Source organism: Anopheles darlingi, chromosome 3 (assembly GCF_943734745.1).
Source record: "Anopheles darlingi chromosome 3, idAnoDarlMG_H_01, whole genome shotgun sequence".
NCBI lineage: Eukaryota > Metazoa > Arthropoda > Insecta > Diptera > Culicidae > Anopheles > Anopheles darlingi.
In genome coordinates this window covers 7,711,467-7,731,466 of record NC_064875.1, presented here as the reverse complement: position 1 = coordinate 7,731,466, position 20,000 = coordinate 7,711,467, and the positions used below count along the sequence as shown (strand labels likewise).

General features: G+C 48.4%; 1 protein-coding gene across 9 annotated transcripts in view; it reads left to right on the top strand.

The window, feature by feature from the left end:
- Positions 1–20,000, top strand: part of LOC125953937 (zinc finger protein 135-like) — a 25,748-nt gene that overhangs the window by 1,207 nt on the left and 4,541 nt on the right. For 7 of the 9 annotated variants that reach the window (XM_049683799.1, XM_049683802.1, XM_049683796.1 and 4 more), the window contains exons 2-4: positions 1,216–1,840; positions 18,622–18,764; positions 18,842–18,909. In XM_049683799.1, coding sequence (XP_049539756.1) covers positions 1,709–1,840; positions 18,622–18,764; positions 18,842–18,909 — 343 coding nt within the window. In that variant the 5' untranslated portion in view covers positions 1,216–1,708. Of the gene's footprint in view, positions 1–420; positions 576–1,215; positions 1,841–18,621; positions 18,765–18,841; positions 18,910–20,000 lie in introns of those variants that run through there. The other 2 variants (XM_049683795.1, XM_049683800.1) reach the window with 2 other exon arrangements.

Genomic DNA, 20,000 nt, shown 5'->3' with positions numbered 1-20,000 from the left:
TTTACACTCACGCAATCTCCCCTCGTCTCTCCGTGTGCCCGCAAACATCGACGTGCGTGTGTGGCGTCGAATTTTAATGACCAGCGCGCTCCCCCCCGTATTGTGTGGTTTCGAGAAAAAGCGCGTAAAACATCCAACAAAAGAAACACACTAGCAGCTCGTTTGCGCCCTCCTCGCTTGCGATTCTGTGCCCCCGGCAACAGCAGCATCCGCATCAGAGAGTGCGTTGGAAAAAAAATGGCGGCCCGAGTCCGAGTGTAAAACTGACGCCAACTTCGATGAACACGCAACGGGGGGCGCGCCCGTAATCTGTTGGTTTGTGGAAAATGTTCGTGAAAATTTGTCTACTTTCCGAGCTGGTGTCACTTTTCGCGCCCTTTTTGCGCCCGCCCCGTGCTGCTGGTGTGTGTCGGTGTGCCAGCCTGCGTGCGTGTGTGTGTGCGTGGTTCGGTGTGCGTGTGTCCTTGTCACGTCACGCCGGCGCGCGCGCGCGCCCGGCGCCAATTGAGAGTGCGTGTATGCGCAACGACCATACAGAGGCGCGCCGAGGGGCCGTCGCCGTCGGACGGACACGTGTATGTAGTGTGTGGTGTGCCGACGACGGCTGATTTGCCACATTTTATGCGAATCCTCGATGGATAGAGAGACATGATCCGGTCAAACACACATACTCCAGCCGGAGTGGGGTTTAGATATCAGAATTTTTCTGTCTTTTTCGCTAACACCTTCCCAGCGCGCTTATCTAGCATGACGATGGCAGGGAGGTGCATTATCAACCGCCGTCGCACCGCAGTGGTAGGGCGAAACCACACGCGCGCGTGTGTGTATGTGTGTGCGCACACGCGGTGGAAGTGCCACGTGCGGCGGCAGCAACAGCGGTGAAGGGTGTTGGTTATCGATGCTGCGGCTGCTGGCGCTGGTTGGCTAGTGCTGCTGCATGTTTGAGTAGAAACATGCCGTACCGCGCACATCATCATGATGTGTTGTGTGAAAGTTCCGCCCGGCACCGAGACACGGAAACACCCCGACATACGCACTCACCCGTTGTCGTCGTCGCGAGATGTAAACAAATCCGACGACCAGGGCCGGGGGATGGATTGTTCGCTGTTTGGATGCTGTTTGATCCAAGCATCCTTTGGGAGTTCCTGTCGCTCGCATCAAAGCAACCCAAAGCATAAAACTAATCTCGATTCCTCTTTTCCTTCTTCCGTACAGATTTACTGACCCTGACGGTGACCGGAAACCGAAGTGATACGCAAGCGACGAGTGTTTACAGAGGGGACGAGCGGATTCGTCACTAATTTGCACCTTTGCGTGACCGTGCGTGCGTGCGTGCGTGCATGAGTGAATGAAGTGAATACCAACGCCCCTTCCTGCGAGTCCATTTCGGCCGTGTCCCGCCACAGATGGGGTGCGTCGAGGAGGATTGATTAAACACTGGCCAAGTGCGTGCGTGCGTTCGTGTGAGAAGAAAGCATAGAATCGCTGGTGAAGCTGGTGAAGTGATAACAGGAGAGAAAGAGAGCGAGACAGAGAGAGAGAGGAACCTTCTGTGGCCGGAATCCTTTCGTGGTTGTCGTTGGCGGCGCCACCGACGTGTTGTTCTTATCTCCTCCAGCAGAGTGTGTTGTGTTGGTGGACAACAGACGAGCGGTGGAAGAAATTCGTCTTCGTCGTTTGATTGCTACCCAAGAACACCACCGCCAAGATGTGTGCGGCACAGACGAACCCGCCGTCCAACTTTAACTATACCTGGGGCTACGGCGAGAATACGCGGGGCGAATCCGTGGTCGAGATAGCGCCCAACATCACCTACAATGTGGCAGCGGACGCATCAACGGTAGGTGGAAATGGCTCTTCCTGAGCCCTAATTAGCAATGCTCGTCCAAATAGTCCATGTTGTATTGTGTTGTAGCTCGCCCCGAAATTTGTTTATCGCGTGCGTTGTATCTGTCCACAGCGCGCGCGTTCGTTCCCCCCGTTCGTTCAGGTTCAGGTTGTCCTCTGTTCGCCGGGGTTGCCCATTTGTATGTAAACAGAGAGAAATCCGGTTTCGCGGTTTCGTAATGGCGCTTTCACGATGGATGTGTGGGGTATTGGTATTTTAATCCGTCCGTCCGTTCGTCTGTCCGGGCCCGAGTTCGAGTTGACACACATATACTCCCTGCGCACACAAATTGCCTCGACCCGAAGATGCTGTTTGACCAGTTGCGCTAGCTACTAGCAGTCCGTGTGTACGTGCCGCTGGTTTGGGACTCGCAGTGGTGACACATGATGTTAATGTATGTCGTCGTCGTCGTCGGTGCGATCACGTGGATGGACAGACACACTTAACACCTTGCATACTCGTCGCCTTCGTCGTTGTCGTCGTCATGTTTGTCTCGTTCAGCGCGCGAGATGGTCTCGGAGAGCTCTGCACGTGTGGAAAGTGATTGCGAAAGCGGCGCCCTTTAATGAAAATGCAATAATGCGTTTTATTTTTTCGATGGGCATTAGGCAATTGTAGGAGAAATGTTGGTTTGCAGAGAGGCCACATACCTGTAACGCATACATCGGCTGGCTGGGATGCGTGTGTGAGCATATACTTCCCGGAAAGTGATAATGTTATGCTCGGAATGAAAACCGAGCATAATAGAACACATCCCATCTTCCATCGGTGTGAGAAAGATACATGCCATCACACATCCAACCCATCCACACACGTGCGACGTATGCACACACACAGGCACGGTGTGGTGTGCGTTCGAAAGGGGGTAGAGTGTGTTTAAGGGGACATGAGCAGGTTTTGTTTGGATTGCACTACTGCAACAACAACAACACAAAAACGGCACCGTTCTTTGGCGCCAGTGCCTACTTCTTTCGCCGGCTGCTCTTTGGAGGTGCTAGGTAACATGCTGGGTCGGTCACTACACACTTCCAACCACCACCACCACCACCACCGCATGCGTCATACGCGGTCGGGCCCCACACACTAAGCCTAGAACGATAATTATGTTGCCAGCGCCGCCAGCCGAGTGCCGATCATGTGGTGCGCGCTTTGGTGCTAGTTGCTGTTCACCGCCGCCGCCGCCGCCGTCGTCGTCGTCGTCGTCGTCGCTACAATCCCATAGTAGTAGTGTACCTAGCAACGTGTAGTGGGTTGTTTGTTTTGATTCCATCCATTCGCGCTTTGTGTTTGCGATGGCAGTGTTTTTGTTGTTGTTGTTAGTTGGCTCATTAAAGCCGTGAACTTGAATTCTATAACCTTTCCGAGGTGTTGGTGATCTCTTTAATGTATCAAAACAATCCCACATGAAGAAGGAGAGGGAACATTGCGAACTGTAGCAAACGGTGGTGGCTGGTGGTAACCACAAGGCAGTAGGCTTATGCTCCGGCCACAGAGCATGCTTCGTTCGCAAATAGGTTCGAACAGTGCAAGGACACGACATACACACAAGCACGCACGTCGCCACACAAAGCATAAAAAGGACATTCGTGGTGGTGGTGTGAGCCTGCCTCCGGGCCGCACCGGTCTCTCTCTATCTGTTCTCTGGCTCTGGGTGGTGGTTGTATGTGACGCGCGCGTGTGTATGTCGTAGGCATTCGACTGCCGAAAAAGGACCCCCTTCCTGTTCCCAACAGGATATGCTGCTCTCTCCGCGTATGCTACTCTACGATGGTGTGTGGTGTTGTTGTTGTTGCCATGGACAGTGAAACCTTTTTCGGAATACTTTATTCTGTGTGCGTTGCCCGTTGTGTTTTGGCTACGCGCACTGGTTGGTGGTGTTGTTGTTGTTGCTGGTAACCAACTACACTACGACACAGCGATGACGAGAGAGAGAGGTGCGTGTAGCCGCCACCACCACCACCCCTTGCTCTGGTGGTGTGTACGTGTACGTGTTTGGAAGGCAAGTCGCGGTGGTATTATGGATGTGGGGAGAAATTGTGCAAGTAGTGTGTGAACGGGACAGAGAAGAAGAATCGCGTTTGATAGAGAGGTGTCGCCGCGAGGGGATATCCCCCCCGGTCTTGATCTCCTCTTTCTCATCCCGACAAATCCGATCCGACCGACCGGCAGAACAGCGGCCGTGGCCTGGCCTGGCCGTCTTGATGGTGGTGTGTGCAAAGGAATGCTGTGTGGCGTCCTGCCCCTCGCCATCGACTGCATCACGCCGCGTAGTGTGCGGTGAGCAACACACACACCATACACACGCAACCACCACATGGCGACTCGCGGCTGTAAGGTGTCGTGTCGTGGTGCTGGCTTCTTGTTGCTGCTTCTGCTGCTGTTGCTGCTTGTGTACCCGTTCAGCGTTCGACGGCGGCTGGGTCATGGTGTGATGATTCTTGCTGCTGTTGTTGTTTGCTGACTGTCCAACGAATCGGATCGGCCTGCTGCTGCTGGTGCTGCTGCCGCTGTCATTAGAGGTGTCTTCTGTGGTAAAAGTGCGTTGAAAATGACCACCGCTAGTGCATTACTGAGAGAGCCAGCAACGCAACCGCTGCCGGTTGTCGCATTTAGTTAGCATTGCGAAACGGATGGCGCCGCATATTCATCGTGTGTTCCGGCAGCCGCGTATGCTGGCGCAGTAGGCCGTGGCAGTAGTAGCAGCAATAGCGCAGCAGGCCATTCAACCAGCCAGCATCAGCATCAGCATCTCGGCAACAGCAGCATCTAGTAGCCTCCTTCCGAAGTGTGACATCAATCATGCGGCCACGGTGTGTTGCTGCTGCTTTTGCTGTTTGAACTGAAGGCAGCAGCGAAACGGCGCGCGAGAGTGCCAGAGCGAACTAGAGCGATAGCGCCGGCGACAGAGCAGAAGCGAGATGGCGACAGCGATTGCATCACCACCATCCGGGTACCGCGCGTGTCGAAGAGAAAAGAATTTAATTAAAATCTTGGATAACAGAAGGTGCTTTTGCTGCTGGTTTGTGAGGCAAACGTGATACGTTCCGATGCGTATGCTTTTTGAGGATGTCGAGTGTGTTTGCTGCTGCTGCTGTTGATGATGACGTGGAGTGCTTTCAAGAGGTGCGGATGACCAGCGCGCCAGCGACACGGCGCTCGAATGAGCAGCAGTTTGTTTCCTTTTGCTCGAGAAGATGGGCCATTTCTGCGACGCAAAAGGAGTAAATGATGGAATTTACATTCCCCGCTGAGGAGGCCCCTTCCCTCTTGGCATAAGGTGCTTGCATAATCAGCAACGCTTTGGCTTCGAAAAGACACCATTCGACAGGCGAAACAGTTTCCAGCATCGACACAACGAGCGAAACTTTACGGATCGCCTTTTTCTGTTCGTTTTCGTGCGGTAATTCTCGATTTTTCGAATTGTAGCGATGCGCATCGAAAAAACCAAGATGGCGGAGCGAAAAAATTGAAAACCATTCCCACCCTTTTTGGGAGCGAACAGAGTGCGTGTGATGAGAGCGGGCAACTAAATTGAGAGTGAGAAAGGGAGAGAGAGCGCGCGTTAGTGTGTTGGTTGGCGCCGCGTTATTTACTTGGTACAAGAACGCTCTCACGCTCTGCGCGTGTGTGTGTGTGCGGTTGCGCTGTACATAACCACATCAGCAGCTCTCACGTTTCTTGGTAGCGCGCGAGAGAAGAACGTTGAATGTCATCGCGGTCCACCTCCGCCACCCTGGATTGTGGCGCCTTTTTGTCGGATCTCGAAGCATAGTTGCTCGGCAGCACGGTAATTAGATCCGCTAGCAAACTGTCATGTCACTAATGCTGTTGTGTGCCCACTTTGAGGGAATGATGAGCACAGGCAACAACACAACCACCACCCCTTGCAGCTCGTCATCTCATTAGCATTTCGTTAGCGCGCGCCCGACACATTGAACGACGAACGATCACCACACAACCATGGCCAATGCTCCGTGTGTACGTGGCTGCGTACGTGCAAAACAAATGTTCTAGAAGACGTCCCGATCCCGCATCTTAATTCCTTCGATTACCGCGCTCGGCGGTTCATTTACTTTCATTATCACCGATCGGGAATGGGAACTGCTTTTTGTCTCTTTTTGGACGAAGGAAAACTGATAGCGCTTGCGAGAGAGGCGGAGAATTGCGAGCTGCGGAGCTCATGGAGCACTAGACTCTCCAGCCCAGCGCCTGGGATTCGAGCGAGCAAAACTGCATTGGAAACTCCCCAAACCATCACCGCGAGCTCTCTGGTTCCGATGTACGACCCAAGACCCGGGGATGGGAGGGAGAAGCAGCAGGAGGTCACGTTGTGAATAGGGAATCGACCCATTCACTGCACCGATCAGAAAGGGGGCGACGGCGGATTGAAGAATGCATTCTCCTCTTTTATTCATTTAAATTGACATTCGATCCACCCCAAAGGCTCAAGAGGGACGGGGAGACGAATCGTTTTCTAGTGGGCGAGCCGCTGCGCTTGCCTTGGTTTTCTTTTATTTGAAAAGCAGCAGGAAATGCATTTTGTGATGGTGTAGGCCTTGAGTTCAACGAAGCAACCAAGCCAAGACGATGGTGCATTTGTTTGTTTTTGTCAGATTCCTCCCACCTTCTCTTCTGCTCCTTCATCCAATTGATGTTGTGTCGTCGGTGCACACTCTCACACATCATCATCATCCAAAGCAGCAGCACCGGTCGGGGAACTCTATTTTAAGCGAGAATGTAAACATTGAATACCAATGAAATGTACGCACACACACACATGGACACACGGAGACACGACTATTCACTTACACCCATCTTCAAACGATTCCGAAAAGCCAAGCATTTTCTACTCTGTGTGTGTGTGTGTGTGTGAGTGCGTGTGTGCATATGACAGGTTTTGGGCGGGAAAAGGGTTTAGTTTTCCTTTCGGCTACATGGATTTCCTGCTGCGCCCACGGGGCACGATTGCTCCCCGGTAGTACCGAATGCCTGCAAATGTGTGTACCTTTCGATGGGGGAATGTGTGTATTGCTGCCGCAGAATGTTGTATTTATATTTGAGTTATTATCGTTCTTTTATTTTTCTTGCAATATATTTGTCTAAAATAAATGATAAAATATGAAAACTCTGTCGAATATCTCGGTGGCGTTGCTATGGATGCAGCGTTACATCATCATCACCATTATCACGAACACAGTTCGTGACTGGTGCTAGCAACCATAGCCGCGCGCTACACATCAGCAGCAGCAGCAGTAGAAACAGTGGAGGAGGATCTGGCTTTTGATCTTCAGATTAGAAGTGGGAAAATCCGTCTCCCTCTAGTGGGTTGTTCCATGAGCACGTCAGGGCACCATCATCCAACATTGCACGTTGTGTAGCCACATTGTAGAGAATGGCAAAGAGAGCGAGAGAGAGAGAGAAAGAACGTTGTGTTCTACAACATAAAATTGGCGACGGCGGGGAACCCATGGAGCCATGGAAGAAGCCGCGCAAAATGATCAGCTTGTTCAGCGCCAACGTGAGCCGCGACTGCCTCGAAGTGTTCAGAGACCCTCTGCCAAGGGAAAGAGGGTTCTCTTCTCCTTCATTGCTTTACAGAGGAGATTGCTTTTCGTTGCGATTTTCAATTTGGTTGCGGAATGTTGTTCCCGGCTCGCTGCTGCTGCTGCTGCTGCTGCTACTGACGGATGTTGCTTGTTCGCCATCCCTTCAGCGAGCTACAGGGTTTCGCTATGTTCAATTGCATAAAACAAACTTTTGGAGCATCCTTCAACCGTGAGGTGTGTGTTCGTTCGCCATCGTCGATAGACCGACGAAGCGGTCCGTTAGAGAACATAAACCAGACGCGCTTTTGCGTTTCTGTGTCCGAGCAGCAATTTGCAACGAATGCGCTTCCGGGTGGGGCGGGCCGTTCAATGGAAGTTGATTTATTGGCTTCAAATACGGTTTTGAAGTAACTGAACAACGTAAACTGTGGGAAATGTTTCATTAGACCCTCCGCTTTGACGTAGCTTAGGAATCATCGTATTCGACATTCACTTGCTAAAGTTTATCAATTACCGTAAATTGTGTTTACCATTTTGCAAAACGGACCACCTTATTGTGTCAACCTCACCCTGAAGAGCTGTGACACTGTGACCCTTTTCTTTTATCAGCATCCGCAAATGATGGCACCTTTCATGTTAAAACGCTCGTTACGTATTTCTCAGATGGTGCTGGTCGGTTATCATTTGATAAGCATCTGCGCTGATCACTCCGTTCCGGTTTCTCGGTCGTAGCTTGCTAGCTAGTAACCGTCTCGAGCTCGAGATTTCCCAGGATTCCGTTGCAATCAAACGAAATATTAACCTCAAACCAAGTGGACGTTGTTCTGGGAAAGAAGGATGTTGCTGTGGAAACCGACCTCAGGTCCCTTCTAGGAGGAGCCACAGAGAAGAAGATGGAAAGGTGGCGTTCTGGCGAAACCATTTTGTTATTTTCCCTTTCCCAAAATCTGGCTCCGCAAACTGACTTGCCTGGCGAGGGCGAAACGGGTTTCTGGGGGTTTCCCGTTCACCTGCGTGCGTGTCGGCCTGAGCTACCTGGTCTGGTGGTGCCCTGGAATCGGTTCCTTTGAAAGAGAACCTTCCAAAGTACAGAAGCAAAAAAAAGAACCAGCAACGATACCACCACCATGATGATGATGCGTTCCGCTGTGGCTTCTCCAAGTCGACCAACCGACAACAACACACCGACGTCGGCACCAACGGACCGTGCTCAAGATGTTATTCTTTCTTCGTTTTCTTGCTGCTGCTGCTGCTGCTGCTGCTGCATGTGCTGCTGCGCTGCACTGCCTCAAAAGTGCCCGGGCTGAGAAAAGGCAAGAATTTGCTTGCATCGCCACGTTGCGGTTGCACTTACTCGTGAGAAAAGAAGAGGAATACGTTCTCTAGTTCTTTGTGGGATGGCAAAAGTGAGGGAATTATAAAAGTTCTTTTGATTTAGCCAGTGAAAATGGAATGTTAATCGTAGGCGAAAAGCGCCACAAGAACAGCAAGGTTGCTTTGGTTTTTTTAGAACTTTGGACCTCTGCACGTCTTTCTCACACCAAGGCTACTTAGTTTTGGTTCTATGAGATTTATTAAAGAGTACTTGATCGTTGCTGTTCGACTCCGTGGTGCCTCGCTAGATCAACAGGTCTAATGTCAAAAATCAATAAAACTTCGCAGTAATATCTATCTGAATACAAGAGAAGGTGGTAAAGCGTTCAGTATAGTTCCATCGCAATAAACATCCGAACAATTAGCTCAACAATTACTCCACTTCACTAGACAGCCAACGCTAGACAGCTTTCGATCGATGAAGAACCAAGATATCTCTTCAACGCACACCTGGGCGCTATTGCGCACGATTGATTGCAAGATAAGATAAGCCGCCGGGGACACCGCAGACACCTCGTTTTTATGTCCATACATCAACATAAATCACTTTCTAACAATTCATCTTCGCGTGTCCAAACGAAGGAGGTAGGGCTGGAGGGTGTCTCCATGCTTTAATGCGGCATCCATATGCATACATATGCGGACGAAGGACGGGAAGGTAGTTCGGATCCCTTTGAATAGCGTCTTCGGATTGGGACTTGGGCGTTGTAGCCGTGTGTCCGAAGGTAGGATAATGTATTCCACTACCTTTCCGGTGGAATCACCAGTTGGTTCAATTGTGATTATGCATTCGTCAGATTCTTCTTCTGCGACATCTTATTGTAGATGTGAGAGACACACCTTAAAGGCTTATGCCGGATTTGTTTTTCTACCTGCGCGCAGATTCGGGGTCGGTGTCTTATGAATTGAAGCTTTTTAGTCGTTCCCCGTTGAATATTGCTGCATATCTTAACAGCCGATCCAGCGATATAGCTACTGGCGCCATGATTTAAGGGACAAAATCCTGCTTATGTATTATGTTCTCACACTAGACCGTTACAAAGTTAATTGAATTAGTATTCGACGACGGGAGGTCACACCGTTAATGGTTATAGACCTGCCACTCACGTCGGAACTAACCTAAACGACCTTTTTGTGGTAATTTCCATTTCCATCGAATGGTGAGACGCGATAAATCTTTTTAAATACTTCTCAACATCACATTCTTCCATCAGAACCTGAAGGAATGTCTCATATGACGTTTTTGTGGTCAGAGCGCCCGTTCAACTCCTAAAGATTGGATTTGGGTTGTTGTTCGCTTCGCTGAAGAAGAAAGGATCCCAAAAACTGGCCGGAGATTTCGGCGAAAACTGGTTTAAATACTGCTACTGCTCCGAAGCTTGGAACAAAAGGCGTGAAAAGCGTTGCTGCTGCTAGAGGCTATAGGGCATTTGCGGGTTCTTTGCGTTGTGGTTTTGGATGGCCACCTTCTCCGCACTGCTAGGTACGTGTGTTGTGAGAGAGCGACCCCCTTTTATCGTGATACTGCGTGCTTGTTTCAAAGAATTGCCTTAGGAAATGACCCAGCGCACAAACGAAAATATGCAATTTGTGGTTTCATGTTTCAGCAAAACTGTAGATTGCGTCTTATCACATGTGCTTGTTGCAGGTAAAAGCATCTTTGGATCTCGAATCCATTCAGTATTAAAAGCGACGATGCTGAATTGAATTCCATTACTTATAGGGATTCAGCTACAGCGGCGTTGTAGCAACTCCAGATAAATTAGCAATCATTCTTGACCTGTTGCTCTTCCGGGAAACAGTGTCAGTCGATAAACTGCTGGCACTGGGTCAAGTTCATGACCAATGAATGGAGAGAACGACGACGACGACGACGACTGTAACGCTGTATTTACATATCCCCATATGCTCTCTTCAGTATTGGTGTCGAATGGGGGAATCATTCCATCAGGGAATCGAATGTGTCTTCCACAGGTTTCTGATACCGAGAAACGGGATTTGTTTGTTGTGTTGTTTTAATTCCTCGAATTTTATTTCCGCCTGGTCTGTCCTTCACCACAAGGCCACCCGGGCGGGGGGCTATCTCTGGTAACTCGAGGCAAGTACGAGTGGGTCCCTGGGTGGACTGGTGGGAGGGGTTTGTTTTGATCCGGTGGCGCCTCGTGCACACAGCAGCAAAATCACGGGCGCTAGTGTGGCACCTTTTTTGTAGTATTCGCCGATCACGACCACCACCATCACTAGCTCCTCATAACCGAACTGTGCTAATACAACGACGACGACGACGACGAAGGTATGAGCTGCGGCAACGTGTAGAAGTGCGTACTCGCAACCGCATGTCGAGATGATGAAAGTCCATCGGGGTTGCCGGCCGGTACCGCCTGCTGTCCCACTAATAATGATGATAATGATAATGCTCCTCGAGAGAGACAGAGAGAGGTGTGTGTTCGCCGCTGGCGAAAGGTGGCGAGCATTCCGATGGTGCTCTAAGCGGTGGCGGATTCTTGGTATCGCTGAAAGGGAATGAGTAGACGTGTTCTCCTTTTGACTCTACTACTCTATCGCACACCATCATCATCTTCCTGAAAAGACACGGAAACGGACACTGTGTATAACGGGTGTGCCCGTTGTCTTCGTCTTCCTTCGTTCGTCTTTCAAGGTGTGCGTGGTCTCTTTTCCCTTCGCGCGCGCACGCTGACAAGTGCAAACGTCCTTGACCTTACGAACGCGCGGCTCTCTCCAGGGAACGCGGTTCACTTTCACCGATTTCTGATTTGATTATCTTGCCAAGAAGGTGGCTTATGCAGCGTGCCCTCTCATCATCCCAAGCATAATTCGGAATTATTCCCCTGAGCCTGGTCTGGACTAGGAATGCCATCGCCTGGTTTCCTTATCAATCGCAGAAGCGCCCTGATTCTTATCATAATCGCGTCTAGGTCAGTAGTGCACCGTAGAGGGGATTTGCACAGCCACAGCCAAGAGAGAGAGAGAGGGGCTTGGCTTGGTTTGGTTGGTGGTGTGTATGTTGCATGTTTCATGTTTGCGTTTCATAGAGCCCTCGCGCGCGCACCCTCCGCGCATACTCACGCCACGGGTGTGCGTGCGTGCTGTGGACACGAAAACAGCAGCAGCAGGAACAGAGTGAGAGCGCCACACGACGAAGAGAAGAGAAGTGCGTGAGGCACATGGCCGCGCCTATTGCTGCCGTGTTTGTGACGTGGTGGTGGTCGTCGTCGTTGCTGAGGTGGTATTGCACAAAAAAGGAGCGACCGAACCTCTTGTGTTCCGTCCAGGTGTGTGTGTGTGTGTATGCGTGTTTGTGCGCTCCGTCGTAGTTTTGTTTACCAACAAACGAGCTACAAAAAACATGTTGGATCCAATGTTGCAAGGTTTTCATTTTTATCAATTTAATTTGTCAATTGAAATACTATCCTGATCGTCTCTAGGGTGTTATGGGGGCTCGAAGTTGGAAAAGGTATTTATTTTCAGTGTTGAAACTTAAACTTCGGTTTCAATCGTCGGTTTCAATCCGAGTAGCACGAGGAACACTAATTCCAATTCTACATCTGCATTCCAGTCCTCCAAGCAGTCTATGACTTGTGTACACTCTGGAGAGAGACACACATGTTTTCGATTCCGATTGGTGTGTCTGCTGAATGAGTCAGCACGCTGGTGTGTGTGTGTCTGCTGTGTGTGTGTATGTCTGCTGTGTGTATGTTGCAGGAAATTATGCGTATTATGATATCGACATCATGATGCACACGTGTTTGGAGTTAGTGTAGTGTGTAGTGTGGTTGGTTGGTTGCCGCTGTTTGGTTGTGTGACATGCGCCTAGTCCCCTCCTCCCAGTGGTGTACGTCCGAAGAGACAGCAAGAGAGAAAGACAGAGACACCGGAACATCATCGGTTCGGTGTGGTGGTGGTGTGGTGTGATGATGAAGGTGTGTTGTAGCAAATGCTGATGGTGGTGTGTAGTTATGCTGCTGCCTCCCGATATTCAACACACTTGTTGTGTACAAAAAAAAATTACAGAAACGAGCTACACAAACAAAGCACAGCAGCAGAAGAATCGACGATTGCGACAAGTTGAACTTGACATTGAAACTTGTGGCGGGTTTCTGCGAGACGCTGGTGGTGGTGGTGGTGTTAGCAATTTTGCATGCTTTTTTGAGACTGTTTACTGTACGCTTTTGTATCGTTTTTTTTTATTGCCGCTTGATTTTAGCGACCTAGTAAATTTGTCTTGAAAATTATCCTTCTTCGATACTACTGACGTCAATGCTCTTATGATGTTAATGATGGACGTTCCAGTTGCATCAGTACTGCAATCTCATCCGTGTAGTTCATTAGAGGTAAATCATGCACAAGCGTCGTATGATGCATTTGAAATTGAAGTTTAATGTTGTATCAATTGAAATGAATTGCTGGTTGCCCGTTGCACCAATGCGCGATCTCAAATGTGAACCTTAGGGCCGGCCGAGCTGTGAGAACTCGCCGCTTGGAAGCTAGAAATTAATTCAATTGATTGGAACGTCTTCCCACTTAATTGGTCTAGTGTGTCTAGTGGCACCATCACTGCGGGGACTCACTGAGTGAGACAAGTGGCCTTGTAGAGTAGCCGCGGCTTTATTGGTTGATGAGGGAGGGACCAGCAGCTCCCCCTTCCTCGCAGTTGTCTGCTCTTTGCTGCTCCTGGTTGTGAGGAAAAAAAACTCGTTTCAATTCACCGAAAAGAGGTGCAATTTGGGTTCCTTTTTTTTTGGGGGGTTTTTGCTCTTCCTAACATTTTTTAAAACCATTTCCCAAGGTTAAACGTGCCACCGAGCGCTTGTTGTGGATATAAATCAAAGAAGGACTGTCAGCGGTGTTGCATCTGTACGTCAGTGAGCGAAAAAGAGAGAGAGAGAGGTATCATTGATGAGATCGGAGGCTGAGTAATTAGCCAGCGTCGAGCGGTGGAGTTATGGATGAAGTAGCCTCCGCTTCGATCCGCTTGTAAACACTTGGCAACAGATCAATTTGGTGTTTGGGGTGCGAGATCAAAGAATGAGCTTTGCGTTTCCTGCTTTCGGTTCGGTGCCTCGTGGAACTGGCCTGTCATCTGTTGACCGCCAACGCCATGGAATTTTTATCGTTGTGCGGTTTCTTCGAAATATACTACTGTTGGGAACAAGTTTTTGTCGGCAAAATTAATGTTTATGATAGTGATGAGATACATGTCCGATGGTTTCCAGAACTTGCTCTCCGGACAATCCTCTGATCAGCAACATCTAGAGAGTTCTGATCAGCTACTTCTGCAGTAGATGAATGCTAACTTCACGCAACAGAGTAATAAGACCGTTTTTTGCCATTCGACCATATGGTTGCGTTCACATGTAAATGCATCCCAAAATGTGATAGCAATAGTGCTCTTCCGTTATGCGGAACGTCCCATTTTAGAACGAAATCGTAAGCACGCCCCGGGCACGTTGTATTCTCTCGCGGTGGTGGTGGCTTTGCCAGGGCACATTTGGTTTCAATATCGCGCATGCATGCGGCTGCTCCATCGGGTGTGCCCATATGCGTCGCGTATGTCGCGGTTTCACACTTTGCTCCTCTGGTGCAGTTGTGATAACACATGGGCGGGCGCGCTCGCCTGCTGGATTATTGTTCTCTGTTTGGTGTTTGTTTGTTTGTTTCGTGCAAGGGGTTCGGTGGAACACTTGTGATAAGCGCCCTCGGGGCGGCGGTTTATAAATATGCAAAAAGGCGCGTATGCTTTCACTTCCGAAAGTATACATTATTTTTCGGGGGACCTACATTACCAACCAGTAGTTCACGCATTAGGGTGATGTTCGACTTTTGGTCGAACGATTCGACGACTGGTGGTGGTGGTGGTGGTGGTTAGAGGCTTTGTTTGCTTCAAAGTAAGCCTCAAACTTGCTTATCACTCCGTTCCCTTGGGGAGAAGGGGAAGCGTGGAGCGTACATGCCTAATCTTTGGCACAGTAAAAGCCATGGCGGTCTTATCGCAAGTGCTTGTTGCAGGTCGTTACACTCTGCTCCTTCAAAACATGACCGAAGTATGTTCATATGGTATGACGGAAGGGGAATGCATGGAATGTCTGGTTTTGACGTGAAGGTTTCCACAAGATATTTAAACTGTTTTGTATCCAATTGTTGAAAGTTTATATTCGTTACTATGCTAAGCACCTAGAATGAGAGGATACGGTCTCGAATACTGTAGCATAATTACAACGGAGAGCATAGTCACTCACACACACACATACACGCACAGACACAACTCACTTTTCCCGCCAATTGCGTCCCGTACGAACGGCATTCTTCTTATGGTGCTGGGGATACAACATACTACACCATAGACAACGACGACAGGCATGAGGGTCTGCCATGCTGCTGCCACCCTCTTCCATGAGGTGGGTGGTGGGTAGAGGCTTTCCCTACTCTGGGTAGCTCCCTTTTGCGTATTGGTATGGCTTGTGGCCCCCCCATTCCGTGTGGGGTCATCTGTGTGAGAGAGAGGAGCTGCTGACGATGGCGCGATTGTATGCTCTTTAGCTCCTAGTCTACCCTTCTTTCTGGTGGTTGTGCCCGGAGTTCCGGTGCGTCAGAGTATCTGTGCACTCCCCAAATTCATTCCCCATATCCCGGTCTCCATCAGCTGCAGGCGTGTGTCGTATCCACCAAATACTACATACTGGAATGGGCCCGAAAGGCCGCCGGTAGGATCCTTGCCTCCTGTGGCTTTTGGAAGGGTTTCTGGAATGATGATGGTGGGAATTTAATGTAGATTTCATGTCGCTCCACAGATCCTGGCGATTTCTCTTACACTATGAAGGTGAAAGAGAGCGAAACGGTTCGAGGGCAGTGCATCCCTGGCGCGTGATGATGTTTACGAAGTTCGTACGCCTATACTGGTCCGGTTTGCGAATGGCCTCAGGAGGGTATAAGGGTTATCTGCGTCATCGTTTTATCAACAGGATGTGGCGTGTACGGTGAAAAGCCTATAAAGCGCAGCAGTCGGTAATACAGTTTGTTGCTAGTTCGTAAATTGAAATTCAGGTTTCGCCTTCACACAGAGGCCTGCTGGTGGCCACAGAGACCATTTGCACCGTACACTCGTAGCAGCTAACGGCAGGATGTTGTAGAGCATCATGATTGAATTTGACGTTAGAGAGTAACCGATCCAATTTGGTGCATCTGAAAGGCGCCCGACGTGCACCAAATTGGGATTGCACCAGGCCGGCCCGGGAAGGACTTGTACGTTGCTTGCTGTAGAACTTTGGCTTCGGACGGTGGTGGGTTTCCACTCACTTCCTGCTTGGTACCATAATCATCTATCTCGTATTTTCTATAATAACCGATTGCCTGGTGGATGTATTATATTGTTCAGTATGTCCGGGGCGACGGGACGCATTGCCGTGATATTCTGATCCTCATGAAGCCCATGGACTGTAGGTCTATACCGCTTTTGGGTATGATACACAGTGGGTTGAATTAAATTTTCCGTTTCCTACCCAAGATGGAGGAAATGTGGCGTAGTTCATTGTTTTATCCTTCGTAATCTAATTCATCATCAGGCATCAACCTTACTCCCACAGTGCACGCGGGCATGGGATGCTTTCGCGTTCGAAGGATGCTTCCGGAACAGCACAGACAGGAGGTCGTATTGACGAGTTTCTCGGATACTTTGTACAGTATCGTATGGCTGCGCCGCTGGTTATTAATTTACCGCATCCGCAATCATGTTTTTTTGCTGGATTCTAGTTTTCCATCGTTTCGAATTATATTAATCTAGCAGTGGAAGGTCTGGAACTGTTAGGTTCGGTTGAATCCAGAGCCAGCATTATGGTAATATCAAATTTCAATTAAATGCAGGTTCATTATTACATGAATCACAATTCTCGGGATAAGAGAAGTTCTCTTGGTCGGAAGAATTTTATACATTTGTTATAGAACTGGAGCATAAAATCTAATCTTTTGTGATATAGTTATTCGATTGTCTAGAATTAAAAATCCGGAATGCTGTATCAACCTTGCAGATGCTATGCAAAAGCGCTAGGCCGTTGAGGGAAATACAGACGAAAGGCCGCTATTATTAGCTCTTGACTGGTGTTGGTAATATTGTTACTCCATGGGCCGGTTGGCACATTTCGGCACACCCCAGGACACTACGGGGACAATCAAAAAGGAGCAAGAGGAGACGCACACTCGACACAGTATTGGTGGTTAGGCTGTCTTCTATCTTTCTACGAAGAGGGGGAATATTCGTGTTTACGGTGCGTCGTGGAGTGGTAGTGGTGGTTGGTACTGTGGTTCTCCTCTCTTGCCAGGTCCTCCAGGCTTCAAACAACCTGTTTCCGAATGACATTCTCTCCCCCTGCCGCGTCAGCACAGGTCTTTTGATATTTTGTTTTGGTCGGTCGATGTCGGCATAAGCTTCACGTGTACGTGTATGTGGAAACAGCTGATCCGATGTTTTGCGGTGATAGTATCGACATTTGTTATTCGAATGCGACATTGTTATCCGTGGGATATTGTTACATATGGGCCTCAATGAATTATAATAACAGATTTCTTTAAATATTTTAATGCTTCTCTGTTGGAAGGAATACGTCAATCACGTGCTTAACATATACGTACGACATACGCAATGACACTTGTCAGCAGCATCCTACGCACCTGCTCTTGTCTTGTTGGTGTGCATTAATGACAAAAAAAGAAAAAAAGCCATTAATATGTTTAACTCTACACCATATTATCTACACACTGATGTGTAGCACTTTGAAGAATTATTCTTCAAGATGGAAAGGGACGAATTGTAGAACGCACGGAGAAAAATAACTCTTCTTATGCTCTTTGGGTATAATACACCAGCACCCAGTGATAGCTTATTGCTGGGATGTTAAACGGTAGGCATGAATGGAGTATGTGTTGGTGTGTTGAATGTGTACGTAGAAGATCCAGATAAAGGATCAGCTGATTGTGACATACCTTCGTCTCGAACTGCTCTACTGAACTGAAAATGGGAAGCCAACGAATTCTCATATCAACTATACATCTTCATATTCTTTACATTTGTTAAACGATTTATCCATGTTAGAACTTCGGCATCATCCTCTTACATCCAAGTAGCATTACTTCGTTGATTCCTTTTATTGGCGTTCATTGTTCCGAAAGCATATACTGTAGGCTGCCGAATTTTCTAGCGTACTATCGCGATGAAACGTTGAAACGACAACAAAAGGAATGGGCGAATACTCTAATCATACGTTCACAATCTACGGACTCCTCATAATTGGATTGGTTAAGAAAGATTCGAGAATGAATTGGTCGAAATATCATGGAAGCTGTTCTAGGTTTGCTTCCGAGCAGACAAAACCAAATCAACCCAATTGGTATAAATGATTGATTCTCATCCAAATGTTTTGCTTCTTTTTTTCTTTCTCTTTCTCTTTCTCTATACTCTTCAACGTCCCTCCGAACATGACACCTTCTTCACCAACCACAACCATTCACCATGATCATCCTTCCACCAATCATCTACAACATGAACGCGCGATACACTGCTTCACGATGGATTGCCGTTTTGTCATTAATTCAATCACTGTGGCGTCACTGTGTGGAAATCACTTCGATCGGAATGATACGGATGACAATCCTGTCGTGCCTTGTGTTCCGGCTGTGTTGTGTGTCGTCCTGTCCCCGTTGTGTATATCCAAAATTCAACCAACTCTTTGTCAAAACACATCATCATCGTCATTATCATCATGCACGCATCATGGGGATTGTGGTGTGTTCTTTCTCTAACAGATGCCATACTTGCAGCTACCGGACGGTGCTAGCATAATAGTGCAGAAGGATGGCAAGGGAGCGATCACACACGGCAACAAAGCCGTCCGGCGGATGATCGTCGTGAACGATCCATCTACACTGCAGCAAACAGGAACACAGAGGTACGTTGAGCTGATAATCGCTGATCTGGAGCGGACAAGACAAGGGCACCTATTTAATTTTGTGGATATATTTGCAGAATTATCACAACCAGTGGTACAGCGGCAACCGTCACAACGGGACATCAAAAGAAGCATGAAGTCATAAGTAAGACTCTTCAAATGATTCAAATATTTTAACTTTAGTATTAAAAAATTGATTATCAGTTTAGTTTGTCTTATCATTCGTAACGTAAATGCCCGATCGCTTCAATGAATCGCAAACAATGTTTTGCTTTATGCATTATTTGCCTCTTGGAGAGCAGCCCAGAAACGATCTGTTTAGTAATGCGATGCGAACAGCGGACGGGAAGAATCATGCATATTTATGAAGAGACAAAATCCTGTTCGTGCTGAAAACCGCAAGAAAGTTTGTTAGTTCAATGGTTGTCTCCTCAGCACGGTGGTGGATGCGGTCGTAGCGATGTTGTTCGCTAATTTCTGCCTCGTGTTCCTACGACATCCAAGGCGATACCGTTATACAATCTGAATTCGGCTGAGTTGAATGTATAAAGACCGGGTCCGTCATCTGCCTGCACTCTCGTTAATGGTTCTTTGGATGAGGATTCTGGTTTTTGCAATTGCAATGTATAATTTTCTCGGTGTTGTATAACATTCTAGTTTAATTTTTGGCTCTATTAAGAGTTTTTCTTGTGATGCAACATCAGAGTCTTATGTTCGTTTCAAAATTGAAGCCACGAAGACACTTCCTAGGGATGGGGGATCGCATCAAGTTTTATCATCCCATTATTATGCATTCCAAGGGTCTATAATGTTCGATAGCGCTGTAATTGCGCTGTCATCCATCCATCTAGTTGCAGATACTGCCACGCGGGAAGGATAGTAATCGCGATCGATACGATGGATGCATCGGCGATATGCTTCCGGCTCGTCTCGTTTTTTCCCTTGCACTCTTAACTCGCTTATAGCGAAAGCTTGGGCGCAATAGTACGAACATAATCTTATCTGTTCTGTGCAAGTTTCATTTCCATTCCACACTCCCAACGGCAGCTGCCTCTCTAGTGGCGGATCCAATTCATCAATTTTTTATCAATGCCAATCTATCGTTGATTAGAGCGAGTAATGGGTGGGAATTGGGAGTGTATTTTTTGTCTCTTTTTCCCGTCCGCGGGTTTTCCGTTTTGTCAATCGATAATGTATACTACAACCAATCCCTAGTACCAGCTCTAGTCTCCCCGA